Here is a 16,000-nt window from a genome sequence, read left to right on the forward strand (position 1 = left end):
CTGGTCAGAAAAAAAAGGAGGTGGTAACCACTTCTTCCCTGAAACCGAGAGTGGCTGGAGGAGCAAAAGACCTGGGGGGGGAGGGGGAAGGGAGCTACTTAACCAGATATCTGACACAGTAGTGTAAGAATGGATGAGCAAATGGGGGACAAGTCCCAGGCACTGCCTAATGGGAGGTGCACCAGAACAGAGCAGGGTGCGGGGGGCCCTGTCTCCCTCTAGATATGGGGCAATGAGAAGGGAGCACTTCTCAGGGCATGGTCCAAGCCAGTTACACCTCTGACTTAGATTCATTTGTGCTGCTGACAAATGTCATGCTGAAGAAACTCTAGCCATAGCCCTGTATATTCTGGTGTTGGCCCATCCTTCAACTGCATGTTGGTGTGATAAACTGGGAGCTCTGCTGCAGCTTCACTGGAATTAAACATTTTACGTCAGTTACTGCATTCAACGAAAACAGACACTACATAAGTGCAGTAGATCACGGGTTGACCTTTTTGATAGTAAATTCAAATCCCTATATTTTCCCTTGTGAAAGCATATCCAGTTCTTGTTTTGCTGCTTCAGCAACAATCACCACCAGAGGAAACTGCAGGTTTTTACAGATTTGCAGGAAACAACTGCAGTTTCTGGCACATGAGACAGCATAGGAAAGAATTTGGGACTATGGAATAAGCACATTACACAGGTATTCTGTTGACGTGATCAGTAGTGATATAACCAACTATTACATAAACTACTGTCCTTTGGCTCCAGAGGTAATAGCCTACTGAGATGAACTGGGCAGTTCATTATAGTTCCAAGTTACCTGCAGGTGCAGAAAAACAACTTTGCTTCTGTTTATATTCAATTTGCACTTTTAAGGGTTTCTTTACAATCAAAATGTTAGAATTTTTTTAATAAGTGAAACTAAGATTAGTAAGTGCTGTGTTAGATTTTTTTTCAGCTTGATGGAATATCTACCTTATATGCTAGGAACTAGGCATACAGGACACAACAAAGACAGGCCCTGATTAAGCAAAGTACTTAAGAACATTCCTAAGTTAAGCATGGGGCATTCTTTTCAAGAGTTGAGTGAATTAATCAATTTGCAGTAAGTTCTACAGTCTTTCAATTCCATTGCCAACCACAGAAACTGAAACATTTGTGTAGGAGGTCAATGGCATGCCGCCTGGAGCCGAGTCGTCTCCCTGCTGAGATGGTAGTGTTTCATCCTTCGGAAAATCTCCTGCCACGTTTTTGATGTTTGAGAGAGAAGTGTCAAAACACTCTCGGGAGACAAAAGGTTGGTTATAGGCTCAAGAAGTCGACTTGTCTTCGTAGGGCTCCACCATCCCCATACCCTGCCCTAATCATACCAGATGTTCTGGGTGTGTTGTTACTCGCCTCTGATGTTGATAAGCTGGTCTCAGTCTTAGGGACCCCTTCACTGAAGTCCTCCTCTTAGTTTGGCTGCCTGCCTTGTTCTTCCCTGCACGGGTCCCAAGACAGCTACTTCTTAATTCTAATCCCACCCTTACCTGCAGGGTTGGGACGGACTCACCCCTCCTGGGGTGCAATCTCAGTTGTGTCTTCATTCTCCTCCAGGTTCCCAGAGTGGTTACCTTCACCCCCCGGAACTGGACTCACTGACAGAGCAGTTTCCTCAACTTCTATGCTGGCTCTCACCGTCCGAGCAGACTCTTCGCTGGCTCTCACTAGGTAAGCTGGGGGACTGGAACTTTCCTCTAAGCCCTGGGTTTGGTTCTCTCTTTCTGCAATCTCTCCCATCTTCTTTCTTCTCGCCTCATCTCCATCTCTCTCATCCCAACCCCAAACGCTCCCTTGGCGTCCCTTTAAATTTCGTTTCTGTCCAGTTGGGTCCGCCATGGCAGACTCCCATTCACTGCCTGCCTGACCCAGCTATCTTCTCTTCCACTTTTCAGCGTGGTTTTTTCTCTTTTCATTGACCACGCTGCTTTCCCTATTCCGGGCTCAAACCCTGGCAGCTGGGTTTTCCATGACAGCCTTTGATCTGCAGGGGCCCCAGCTGGTTTCTTTAATTGGTCAGGGTGTGGCGTCTTTCCTGCCCTGGCTCACCATGGTTTCCCCGGCATCCCTTGGTAAGTTTGTCTCCTTTGTTTTCTCCTTTGGGTTCTCATGGCAGGGTGTTTCAGCCACACTGTCACAATCTGGATTGAACACACACCTTTATATTCATTGCTAGCTTTTATAAGGATTGAACATAAAATAAGCAAGAACATCTTACTCTCAATTTATGACCCAAAGCCTATATTCACTATCTTAGTTCAGGACCTGAAAACAGTGCATAATGCTTGCCTTCACATTACTCCACACCACACAGAACTGGAAGTTTAAAAAAGAATAAAAGAATAATATAAACGCATTTGGCACATTACTAATTCTGTAGTGATTTCTTCTTGCAGAGTATTAGGCTACATTTAGTCAGAGCATGGTACTGTTGTTATCAGTTACCTATAGTCAAGAAGACGCTCCATGAGGCGCGTGACTGATGTAACAAAAGAAATGCCAGTCTCCCGCCATGTTTCTTGTTCAATCTTCTCCAGCAGGCTGTTTGGAAAGAGAACACATGAGACTTCCATAGAAATGATATGGAGCCTGAAGACACCCTAGGGCAATTTTCTCTCCTTTACAGAAAACTCACACAATCACAGTCTTACCTGGGATAGGGCCCAAAAAGCTGTGTTCTATTCCATGCAGCATGAGGCAAAGACAAGGACATTATGAAACTAGCAGCAAAAGGCAAATTATCCCCTCACATCCCCACTTCAGACACTGGGAAGAGAACACGGTATATGGCAAGAGTTGGGTCCCAAGCTTTTGTAAGTATACCAAAATGCTGCTTGCAGAAATGGAAAGCTGCACTTTAGAAAGAATCTAACTTCATGTAATACATTTCATCTCAATAACACTCTAATAAATGCTGGTACCTAATGAGCAATCTCATCAACATCTGGCATCACAATTTGTTTTTATCTAAAAATGAATATGTAAAAACATCCTGTTACTGCTCTGCAAAGTAAGAAGTGGGGGTAGCATGTATGTATGGTGGTCTGAAGCAGGCCTTGTAAAACTAACTACAGCTCAAGGTATAATGTTGAAGTGTAGCATCAGAATCTTAGTCAGAGAATTCTTTAAAAAATAACAGATAAAGGCTAATCTCTGTAGCTTATTCCCTTCAGATCAGCTCACTAGCCATTTGATAGCAGAGGAGAGGGCTGCCACCAACTCCAATGCTGGTACACTTCAAGTGAACACTTCTTTATTGGAAGAACTTCCAACTGGGGGGACATACCTACTTTCTTTCACCTGCACATTGCAGCAGCAGAGTAAAGAATGGATCTCAGTTGAGACTCAAGAGTCTTATGTTGAACTAATTATCTGACATAGTATTAACTCTGTGGGGAAATAAGTGATAAACAACTGCATCAGTGTTGACTTTTCCAGGGATTTGCTTCTTGAACTTTTGCTGAGTCTTGTAGAGAATGGAATGTGGTTTCAAAGGTGAACTAAAGGGTTTTCAAGATCCGAGTTCAGAGTTATGTCTTTCCTTGCAATGCACGTAATCACTACCCACTAACATAATTCAATCAGCAGTATTTCTTTCAGGCTGTGAACTGCATTAGGCATGAGATGTCATCAACTGTACCAAAGGAAAAGGGAGCATTGTTCTTCCCAGACCTCAAGGAGTAATGACATTTCATGACTTTCTTTCAAACTACAATTGTTATTTTTAGTTGCACGGTGCCAATCTTTCAGTGGCTTCCACTGCGGCATGTTAAAATATTTGTGCATATTTTCTAAATACAAACTCATGGGTGGGCAGATTAAAAGATTTACCTGCATGTATGAATGATGGAGAGATGGGAATTCTATAATGTACACATGTGGGTGTTGGTGAACCAGCAGTGTACAGAGATAGATGTTTACATACTTCAAGCTACGTGCAAATGGGGGCCAGTTTCAGATTTTGCTGCAAATTTGGCTAGTATTCTGTTACTAGAGAGTCACTGGAGCAATTAATGGGATCTACTGGTAACTCAAGAGACAGCACAGAGTGATTCAAAATAAGTTCCCTCACACCTAGCACAGCATCTAGTGAGGACATCTGAAATCTGATTTAGAGACTGTTCAGAAATCCAGAAGTAACAATGCAGGAGACCAGATCTTGGTTATCTTTGCATTAATATCCAGCTGGAAGGGACTGGAAAAATATACTGGCTGGTTATAAAGGAAGCAGTTTTCAGCTATTTGGGGTTAACTTAATGCATGACATTCAAATACAGGGATCAGGAAAGGGAAAAAATGGAGGGTGATGTTACATGTCCCAGAACTGTCTTGAACTGCTTGATGGTTTATCTGGTTCTCTGAACAGTCTGAATACTCTTATTTTACCTACTGATGTCACACAAAGCTAAGCACTGGCTCCTTTACTGTGTCTGGCTGTATATCAGAAGGGTGGAGGCCACAGGTGGGCTATTTGGTTTAACCAGCTGTCTATCCAGGATAGCACTAGATTTCAGAGAGGGGAAGACGCAAAAAACAACACACTAGCTTTTCCTATAGTTTCATGGGTGTTAAAAAATCGTGGTAAGCCTTTTCAAATTCCTCTTTTTGATTAGTGGCCCTTTGTTTTACTGTCATCATAGGAAAGTCACCTCCATGGCTGCTATTTCAGAACACACCAGTTCTTTTAATCTTTCACATAGTCTTGCCAAAACAATCTTGTAACATACAGGGTGAACAGAGATTGGCATTTCTTACAGCAGGCTGAACAGCTCCCTGTAGTTCTCATCTCCTTTTCCTTCTGATACCAAGCTGTCCAACTTATCAATCAACTCAGCTTCCACCTGGATCAGGGAGACGTGACTAGTTAGAAATCATCTATGTTTGTAGAAAAGGTAAATTCCAAACATCAAGAAGGCTAGAGGAATTATACATTATGGTTCATTTCTCATGCTCTGTAGGTTTCCTCCTTTTATAGATGGATGATTTCTGCCTTGATATAAAAAGGCCTGAAATAAAACACATCTTGTTTAAACATTTTAAACCATAGCTCAGATTGAGTGCCACCTGTTTCATTTGTGTAATTGAAAGAAGGGGAATACCAAGTTCACTTATCCACTTCCTGAGCATGGACTTTCCTGAAAAGATAGTTTTTTTTCTTCACAGAAGTCTTTATTGTCTAGTTGCTTGTTTTTTTTAACACTGCCCACATGCACACTTCCTATGAAGGAATGCATCAGCTGGAGTCTCATTTTATTGAGCAAAAGAAAAGCCAGGTGGAGAAAGTAATCTATAGCAACATCACTGTCTATATGCTGTAATGGATCTCAGTACTGAAGGTAATCAGTTCTCAGTGATTCAATCACCTTAGCATTACCCTGCAGTAATACTAGCCCAAGGGTGTCAAAATCACGTTCTGCCCTGGGCTGGATCTGAACCATGAGGCTCCTTGTGGGCCACTCTGAACCAGGGCATGAGGAAGCTGCCACCACTCTGGACTGGAGCACACAGTGGCAGCAGCTCTAGGTCCGAACTGGAGCATGCAGTGGCAGTAGTTCTGGCTCTGGATCAGAGCATGTGGTGGTGACAGCTCTGGCTCAAGGTCCATCTCCAGCACAAGACAAAAAGGTGGGGCTGGTGGCTGCAGAGATAGGACTGTGGCAGTGGCAACTGGCAAAGTGACTGGAGGGTGACTGGGGCCGTATTAGGTCTTGCTCACCCTCCTGTCACTGATCAACATTTTGTGGTAGGCTACTCTGCTCATCCACACTGATGGCCTGGCAGGCTGGATAAAGCGGCTCCATGGGTCGGATCTGGCTTATGGGCCTTATGTCTGACACCCCTGATCTAGCAAACAAACTGGCAAATGTTACTAAGACTCTGATTAAATTATGTGTTTTCCTTTAACTTTTGGTAAGCACGTTTATTATATTTTGGTTTTCTTACATAAATCATTATTATGTATTCATTCTTATTTGCTTTAACATAATAATATTTATCCTGAAAAAACAGCTTATGTATATTCTTATTTGATGATTTGGGATACAATGATTATTTTAAGCTAATATTAACCAATGGTTTCCTGTAACCCAAGAGGTTTTTTTTAAAAAAAAAAAATGAGGTGTTTTTAAACCTAGTAAAAACAGCATTTTAAAAGTAAAAAAATGCTGTGTACGAGAATGGCTTGTGTGTATTTAATAACAAGCAAAGAGTAATTTTCTTTTTTTGTCTCTTTCAGAGGCCAAAATGAAACTGAAGCAAATGAGAATCAAAAGTAAACCAGCCAGTGATTACACAAATGAAAATGAGAATCTTCTTACCAAGACCTTAAGTGGAAACCTGAATTGGTAAATGAATCATGTTGCATTGTTATTCAATATCTGAAAAAGTGACCTTGGAAAAAAAGTTACCTTACATTACAAAATAAGAACATAAAAGCTGCTTGAAAGTAGTTTTTTTCCCCTTTAAAAAGTCCCCTAGCAATCAGTTTAGTATGCAAAAGATAAACAAAAGCAAAAACAAAAAGAATCATCTCTTGGACTGAATTCTCTTTCTAAGAACAACTGATTTCTGAAAACCTTGTTTATCTGCTGTACTCCATTCCATAGTAAATTCAAATTTCAAAGAGGAATCTAATATTTGGGCAGGTTTTACTGTGTACTTGACAGCTGCCCACATAAAGAAGAATACTTTCAGGACATGGACAGACATTTCTGGTCCTTCAAGTGCCTTAAAAAGAGTTATAAAAATGAAGGGTCAGACAACACACACAATGCTACAGTGCTACAAATCAGACTGAGCCATATAAAAAATGACCCTGAATGGAACAGGAATAACTCCGAAGCACTTCCCAGTGAAGCACTTGACATGCTGTTTGTTCTCCTCACCAGAGCAGGACAGGGAGATAATTGGCACCCCAACTATCAAGATGCTTTGCTTTGCTTCCTATTTCTTTAACTATCCTGGGATGACTCCCCTGTGACTCATTCCCAGCTCTGCTGCCCTCAGGCCACAGCCTGCCATGAGTGTGACCTCAACCAAGCTAGGCATGAAGGCTGCCAGCATGTTCTCACCCTCCATTCAAATGACTTGTACCACAGAATGTCTGCATCTGTAAAACACTCCACCAGCTGGAAGTGAGGGGAGGTCCTGGATCACCTTTCCATCTGGGAGAAGGAGAGCATCCTTAGGAAGACCATGAAAACCAGGCCATATATGAATAAATCATGGCAGAGATAGCAGCTTATGGGCACTTCTGTGATTTGCATCAGCTCTAGGCCAAGGCAGCCAAGCAGTGGTGGAGAATAGCTCCTGCAGCTCCCTCCAGGTACCTCTATGGGGTAAAAGGGGAGAAGACAGGCGATGTGTCGGGGGGCACAGGTGATGCATTGGTAGGGTGGGGGTGGGCACAGGTGATTTGGCAGAGAGAGGCATGGGGCCAGGGTGATGTGGTGTGGGGAGAGGCAAATGCCTCCTGAGATTTCTGCACCCACAGTGGGGCACAGGTGCAGGGCCACAGCTGGGATGGACCAGCTCTGTGCAGAAGCTGCCTCCCCAGCCTAGTGGGTGGGATCCAGAGAGGGAGGAAGTACCACCTTCCCACGGCTGCCTAGGTGAGGTGTGGCAGCGGTGCAGAATTGTGCCTCTGCTGCTGCTGAGTGGGCAGGGGGTGCCTCACCTTGGCATCCATGGCAGCATGGTGCTCCCATTCAATTTCAGGTTCTGCCTGCTGGGCTGCAGAGGCAGCACCTGCCTGGAGCTGGTCTGGCCTGTCTGCAGCCTTGCACCCGATGCCCTGTTGTGGGTGCAGAATATCAGGGGGCACGTGCCCCCCAACCCCCTTGCCATATCACCTGTGCCCCCTCCCACCCCTGCATGTGTCACCTGTGCCCACACCCTCCCTTCCTCACACACCCACCCCATTCCCCACACACTGGGGGGCTGGGGGCACATGTCCATCATCTTAGGTCCCCCCCGGCAAAAATAAAAGTTGGTGCCTATGCTGGTGGGGGTGGGGGGACTGCTTCACCTGTTTGGAACCCCCAAGTAGGAACTATCCCAGCACTCAAGACAGCACCACTTGGATGGCAATGATGGCAGGGAAGACCACTGACCAGCTCACCATCATCCCACCTGGCTATCATCAGCCCAACTTACCCATCAGGGAACAGCTGCCTGGAAGGACTGCCTGCACAGGCAGGCACTGTACTTCCTAGTCTGTGGGAGGGCAGATGTAAAACAAACCAAGATATTTCCCTGCTCCCTGGGCCAGGGTTATTTATTAGGGGTGTGCAAAACAGGCTGTATTTGATTCGGATTTGAATTCAGCCCAAATCAGGGACAGTGATTCAATTAGTTGATTTGGATCACTGTCCCCAATTCAATTTGGATGAATCTGAATCTGAAGAGTTGATGCTGATTCAGAGAACCAGCAATTTGAACACAGACAGCTTTAAATGCTTTTTCTACATACTTCAAGGTATCTCGCATGCTCGGCAGTGAACTCAGAAATGCGACTGGAAGTACTTCCAGTCCACTTCCGGGTCAGCCACCAAGTACGTAGGGGGCACCCCCCGTAGCCTGCTGGCTCAGCTATCAGCTGCTGGGGGACCCTGGGTGCTCCCCAAGACCTAGCAGGCACCAGCTGCCGAGCTGGGGGGGGGAGGGGGGAGCTCGGCAGACCCAGAAGTGGACTGGAAGCGCTTCTGGTCCACTTCTGGTTCTGCTGCTGAGCAGCTCCCTGCACTTCTGTGGGACATTCCATGTGTCCCAGCATCGCAGCATTCACGAGCCATGTGCTACCTAGAGGTATGTAAAAAAAAATTTAAAGCTGTGTCTATGTCTGAATCGTCAAATCTGTCTAAATCTCTCCGAATCAATTCGGAGGGTTTCGATTCTATTCGGAGAGATTAAAGGGTCTCCTGATTCAATTTGGATTTGGAGATTCGGCAGCCGAATCAAATCAGGAACTGAAGCTTCACACAGCCCTATTATTTATGTATTTATTGATTGATCAGATTTACATCCTATCCTATCCAAAAGACTTGTTTACAATAAACAACCAACCCACAGACAGGGTTTCCCCAAACAACACCCCAACACATGAGAATACCAACTCCCCTCCACCCTCCAGTCACCCAAACAACTCCCTCAGGGACACACCTTTGTGTCTCAGACAGTTCCTCTTGCCTCCTCATCTCATTTTGTCTAGTCCTAGACCCCCATCACATATCAGAATCTTCCCCTGCTAACCTGGTCATATTGCTGACAGACCTTGGATCTCCTTCCTTATCCTTCTTTGTCTTTGAGGCAGCCTTACCATGCCACCATGCTATCCTTTCCTGCTGGTTTGGGCCTGGAGTAGGGGGCAGTTTTGGGAGTGATTTTGGGATAGAGAATATGCTCTGACACATTTTAAGACTTTTTTAGCTGGGAGGGACTGCACATTTATGGTGTACTAACACATTCCAAATTAGAAGCACTTCAAATTAAAGCAGAATTTGAAGAGGTTTAGTCATACAGAATACTGTCATACTGAAAGAGATCAACGATTCTTCTACAATATCTTTTCTTGGACAGTGGCTGACACTGCATCCTTCAGTGGAATGCAAAAGCCCACAATATGCCTGCCCAGCTGTGTGTAATACTATATCATAAGGGCAAGTGTTGCTTTGGTTCCAGTTCCTTATGTTCTGAATCATAAGATTTACAGACCTTGATTATTCTATTTTCTATTAATTTTGACTCTTACAAAATGTTTAATGTTTCTCTAGTGTTAGTAAGTTACAGTATATACTTCAATGACATTTTGTGGCAGTGAGTTCCATAAATAGCCCAAGAAGGAGTTTTTTGCACGTTTGAGTCTACAGTGCATTCATGAGAATGACAGTTAAACAGCAAAAGACCATGCTGAGACCATCTTTGATAAGGAAACAGTGCAGAAGCTAGAGAAGTACATAGAAGGGAGACTTTGTATGCATAAATTGTAAACGCTTTGCATCTAGGACAATGTTTCTGTCTTTTGTTTATACAGTGCCTAGCAAAAGCAGATCTATGACTAGAGCTCCTAGGCACTAACGTAACAATGTAGCAGGGCACTGGGGTGTGCTTGGTCCTTTAAGGGAACAAGCAGCATGAGAGGCTGCTTGCAGGTGGTGCAGGGGGATTAACCTGACCAGAAGAGGTCACCATTCTCCACCTTCATGGCAGAAATTATCACTTGGCAGATGCAGTACTGAAATGTTTGTATAATTTGGGGATTCTGGTTGCAGTTTTCTAAACTGTTACTTTTTAATTACAATAGCAAAAAAGTCTCTATGACAACAGCCTCCTCACACTTAGAAACAAAAAAGCAAAAGAGAATTTTGTGCTTCTAGCCCAGCCTTACCGAAGAGCAAAACAACAAAGGATGTTGAAAAAAACAGGAAAGTAATTCTACCTGTTTGAAGTTTCCATTTTTCCTTTGCTCCCAGTCCATCATGTCATGAAAGATGGGGATCATGATGTTACGGACTTCTGGCTGTGGGACCAGCGTGACACCAAGAAAGGGTCCAATCATTCCAGGAATAAAATGAATTTTATGTTCCCCTGGGCAACACAAAACAATCTAAATTTAGTAAAAGCCTTGTTCCTGTATCACTCCTTCTGTGAAAAAAGTGAGACTCTATACATATAACCTGTTCCTGCATTAAGCCTTAAAGCATCAAACACATCGTTTCCCCAAAAGAATCAAGGCCACAGCCTGCATGGTCACCTTTTTTATTAATTTATAAATCTTTCAACAGAAATTACAGAACATTTTCATTTACAGAGAAATGTATTCAAAATCTATTTTTGTGTGTCCTGTCAAAAATACACATGCTTGTTAAAAATACATGTGTACAGTCAGAATGGACTGAAAGATCCCACTGCTGTTTCAGAAGTGTTAGCAGCTAAGAATATTTTTTATGGGGGTATGACACTAATAGTATTTAACAGAACACATAGGGCACATCTACACATTGCCCTATAGTGACATAGAGATGTGCACTACAGTGATGTAGTGATCACGTGGGTCTACATGTGGTCACCAGCTATGTTGCCGTGGCGGCGCACTCCCCAGTTATAGTGTGCCACTATAGCAATGTAGCGGCGAAATCTAACAATGGTATTACTTCCAAAAAGAAGTACTAAAGCATGGCGGCGTAGCAACATCACCATACGGCAACATGTAGACATGCACGCAGAATCACAGAAAATTAGGGTTAGAAGGGACCTCAGGAGGTCATCTAGTCCAACTCCCTGCTCAAAGCAGGACCTTCCCAAATAGATCATTCAGATGCTTTACATCTTTAATGTTAAAAACAGACTAATCTGGGGCTGATTTGACTCTCATTAAAGGGGTGTTGAACAGTTATTTACACAGGCATTTTGAATGACAATTAACTAAACTGTCACCACCACAACTATCCCAACTGTCCTGCTGGAAATGAAGTATTAATTTGGATACTTCATAGGCACTTAATGGAGGACAAAAGGGTTGGCCTTCTGAAACTGCAGGACTTCAGGATAAATGGCTTTGTTTCAGAAGAAATCCAGTGTCTGTTTTTAGCTTTAGAGATCCTTATCCTCCCTGCTATGAAATCTACAATAGACTGCTAAAAGTTGTTTGTAAACATCTAGTCTAGGGATTGGCAACATTTTGTGGCTGAGAGCCAGAATTTGTGACTCAGTTCTCTGCCAGGGACCACATAGCTCTGCCCCTGCTCCCCTCCCAGAGCACCTAAGTTGCAAGACAGAGCTACAAGGAGGGCCATAGGTTGCTGATCCCAGATCTAGTCTGACCTCTTGCATAGCATAGGCCAGTGATTTTCAACCTGTAGTCTGTGGCCCCCTGAGGGTCTGCAGACTATGTCTAAGGGGTCCACAAAAAATGACTATAATCAGTCAAAAGTGAGCACCCACACTTACAATTCAAAGGGGTCCCTTCCTGCATTTGAAATTTCCAAAGGGGTCCACACCTCCATTTGAAAATTTTTAGGAGTCCGCAACTGCAAAAAGGTTGAAAAACACTAGCATAGGCCGCTGGACTCCCCTGAATGAATTCCTGTTTGAATAAGAACATCTCATTTGGATTTAAAAAAAAAATCAATGATAAGAAAATCAACCAGAACCCTTGCTTAGTTGTTTCAACGGTAGTTAATTATCCTCACAGCTAAAAATGTCTGCTCTATTTTAGTTTAAATGTGTATGGCTTCAACTTTCAGCCATTTGACTTTGGTATGACTTAGTTCTTTTAGTCACACTTTTGCACTTTGAGTTAATGCTTAGCTGACATCTTTTGTAATCCCCAAATCCCTTTCAGAGTCATTATTTTTCAGGGTAAAAAATACCCCATCCTGTAAGTATAGCTTACAGTTTTGGTTCTGTATTTGTGACTTACATTTGGCCATTTAACTCATGTTGCTTGCTTGTGTCCAGCCTACCAGATTATCCAGACTGCTCTGTATCAGTATGCTGAACTTTTCATTTGTTTCCCACTCCCCTAATGTTTTAAGTTTCCTACTATTTCACTGCTAAAAATGTTGAACAGAAAAGAAAAAGAACCCTTCAGCACTTCACTAGAAACACCATTGCTTGATAATACTTTTCCATTCACAATTACATTTTTGTCCTTTCCATTAGCCAGTTTTTAATCTGTTTAATTTGTACAATATTGATTTATAGTGAACTAGTTTCTTAATTAAAATGTTGTGTAGCAGCAAGCCAAATGCCTAAATATGCTATAATTGGTGTAATAACTGTGCATTAATGTGGACAAGTTTTAGATTTTTTAAAATTGCAGTAACATGCAATTTGTTTCTATTCTTATTAGATATGTAAATAAAGTACCCATAAATAGGCATGTGTGATTAACAATGTGGTTTGTTATATTTCTGTTAACTTTGTTCACATTGTTATTATAATATTATGCGACTCAGTTTACCTTCGTGGCCTGTGCACAGAAAACGAGAGGTTAAGTGCCAGAGTGGGCTAAGTGTAGAGGGGACCAGATGAACCTTAAGCAGTTTGGAATGGCTTTGACTATATATCAGCAAAGGTGAGATGGTCAACACCCAGGGGGATACAGATGACAAAAGGAAGAGCAGGCTGGAAAAATAAGTATCCTGATGGCTTCTAGCCTGAAGAGTCTGTGGACTGAGACAAGTGGAAGAACTTTGGGGAGCTGAAGTGAACAGATCTTTGGGGGTGCTCAGGGCTGTAGAATGGAGGGACCACAACCCTTTTGGAGGGGGCAGAGAACCTCTGGTTGGCTGGCCTCTGCCCAAGTAAATACCTTTGCTGAAGAGACCATCTGCTGTGCTGTTTAGAACTGTGGGGTGCACGAGTGAAGTCCCTTTCTTAGGAGAAGAACTGGATGCTGGCTCTTTGAGACAGGGCCACAGAGAACCAGGGAAAGTGAGACTGAGAGGCCTGGGTCTGAGTAGGGAGCAGCTCAGGCTCCCATCTTGCTCTAGAGGCTAGGTTTGAGTTGGCTTCAAGGAGTACTCTCAAACCAGACAAGTCCACAGCACCCCCAGGAGGGCACTCTGGGACAGTATGTACTTTCCTGCATGCCACATTTGTGCATTATTAACAAATATGCATTGCATCATTCTGCATCACATTGACATTTTGTTGTAACATTTGCAATTTATGAAACTGGACACAGATATAAAGATTTTAAATTTAGCTGTGCAGTCACGGATCAGATGAAAGAGTGTACAACTATAGCTCAGTGCTAGACTGGATTGCAGCACAGTTGCAGAATTTTCTAAATCCTGATTCAGTACAATATTGGGGAAAAAAGTTCTTGAGATATGTCACTAATATTTGAGAGGAGGGCATTTAAATTCATAAAACTGTGATATTTCAAAAGAGAAAAACAAGCATTCTGAAGCTGTGCAGAAAGAACAATTTTTCTTTGGTTGAAAATTCCTAGGGGAACTAACTTGACGTCTGTGTTTTTATAGCACTAAAATGAGAATGTTTAATGCAAATCTTAGACAACTTTGGTGTGATAGATAGAACAGGAATAGTACAGAGATATACCCAAGTTCTGCCACATGCTGAAAAGCTCATATGCCATCATCACTCGCATATCACCATATCTGAAAGAGAAGAGACAGATGCTACTCTTTAACTGTGGCAATGATGTTAACATAACTGAATTCACATTTAAACTAAGTTTTCCTGTGACCTCCATTTATGATTTCATAAAGCAACTTCCCCACTAATTTATGGGAATTTGTGATGGAAACAATAAGAGGTTAGGAGAGCAAGTTCTTACTTGTCCAGAATCTTCTTTCTCTTGGCTGGAGTGGCAGTTTCTAGCTGGAGGCTTGGCTGATTTATGAACAAAACTGCCAGGCTAAAATAGGAGTTCCACACCTAGAAAACAGGAAGAAAATTAAAACATGACAATTAAAGGCAGAACTAGTTTTAAATCAGTGTATGGGCATGTCTATGAACACAAATATACATGCCACGTATTTGTTTTACAGATGGAATTAGATAACTTATTTGGTATGTATATAAGATACACTGAATGAAACTAAATAAAATAAATAAATGAAATGAAACCTGGATTCATACAATACTAGTGGAAATCAGCTAGTAGCTTAAAACACTGGCCTTTTACCTCTTTATATGTTCAACTTTGTTTTTTCTCAAAAGGGGGAAAAATTGGTGCTCTCAGTGTAATTTTAAATGTTTTTAATGAACACTTTTTTAACCATGAACTAAAACATATAGTGTACTGTGAATGACCTTAGGTTGAAATATGTAGGGAATAATCAACATAAGCAGCCCAAACCACTTAATTTAATAAAGCTGCTAGTCTTCTAGGATTTTCCAGTACCCTCAAAATGCCATTAGATTTGGATACCTCTCCATGGTGGCTGGACTGTTTTCTCAGCAGACACTTAAATATTGATGGTGTATACAATCAGTTAATGTAGAATTGCTGATGTGCCCGTGCGGCTGCTGGTTTTAATGGATGTCATAACATTGTCTACAACCCAATCATTACCTTAAAATCAAAGTCTGTTTCTGTGAAGTTCTTGTGCAGTGCAGCAGACAGGTACTGAACTGTTGTAACTATGATACTGAAAATTTGAAAGAAAAGATAATTTAAAATCTACTGTACGTACTGGTTTTGTTATAATACAGCCTACATTTAGCCACTCTTTTCCACACACACACACACACACACACACACACACACACTCTCTCTCTCTCTCTCTCTCTTAAAGGTGGTATTTATTAATATGTTTTTGCCAATATTATAAATATTGAAATGGAAATCCAGTACTACAATTAATAATCTTATTGGCTTTCATTTACGTACAACATTTTAATCAAAAAGATAATTTTTTTTTTTTTAGGGAAGCATAAACCATTAGGTTTTTCTGTCCCTTGCTGTAAAATGATCTATTCCACATCTGTTACACATTTGATCTGTGCAATTTTGGAGCATTTTGTCAACTGTGGATCCACTGGGAAACTTTATACTTTTTTCTGTGCATGTGAGTATCCTTAATTATATGAGATTAAATTATGTAACAACATGCTGCAATTTTAAAAAGTCCAATTTGCTTTAGAAAGAAATAGACCAAACTTCTGCATCTCATTCATGTGATACTTTCAGCACCCTTGATAAGTCCACTTTATAATAACCTAAAAACATTCACAGAGAAGTAACGTTAGTAGGGAACAGGTTATTTACAGTGTCCTAGGTAACCATCTCTTTTCCTGTATGGGCATGGAATCTGTACCCCAGCAGCTCCGCTGGGCTAGAAACTCCAAAACAGAGCTTAAGAGCAAGAGAGCCAGGGCAGGCAGAGCACACATGGTGGCAGCAGCTCCGCTGGGGCAGTTTTGGAGTCCCAGCATAGCAATGCTGCTTGGGTGTGGACTTTGCTTCCTGACCCACCCCCGCTCTGAGAACCTGTGC

General features: G+C 42.3%; 1 protein-coding gene across 1 annotated transcript in view; it reads right to left on the reverse strand.

The window, feature by feature from the left end:
* The window catches only part of DOCK3 (dedicator of cytokinesis 3), a 791,467-nt gene that overhangs the window by 78,824 nt on the left and 696,643 nt on the right, over positions 1-16,000 (reverse strand). Inside the window, exons 29-35 of the mRNA XM_019504626.1 lie at positions 15,077-15,152; positions 14,336-14,436; positions 14,098-14,156; positions 10,466-10,614; positions 4,786-4,871; positions 2,682-2,708; positions 2,476-2,571 (exon numbers count right to left, since the gene is read on the reverse strand). Coding sequence (XP_019360171.1) covers positions 2,476-2,571; positions 2,682-2,708; positions 4,786-4,871; positions 10,466-10,614; positions 14,098-14,156; positions 14,336-14,436; positions 15,077-15,152 — 594 coding nt within the window. The remainder of the gene's footprint in view (positions 1-2,475; positions 2,572-2,681; positions 2,709-4,785; positions 4,872-10,465; positions 10,615-14,097; positions 14,157-14,335; positions 14,437-15,076; positions 15,153-16,000) is intronic.

This window comes from Gavialis gangeticus, unplaced genomic scaffold, assembly GCF_001723915.1.
Source record: "Gavialis gangeticus isolate Ggan-Ray unplaced genomic scaffold, GavGan_comp1, whole genome shotgun sequence".
Lineage (NCBI taxonomy): Eukaryota > Metazoa > Chordata > Crocodylia > Gavialidae > Gavialis > Gavialis gangeticus.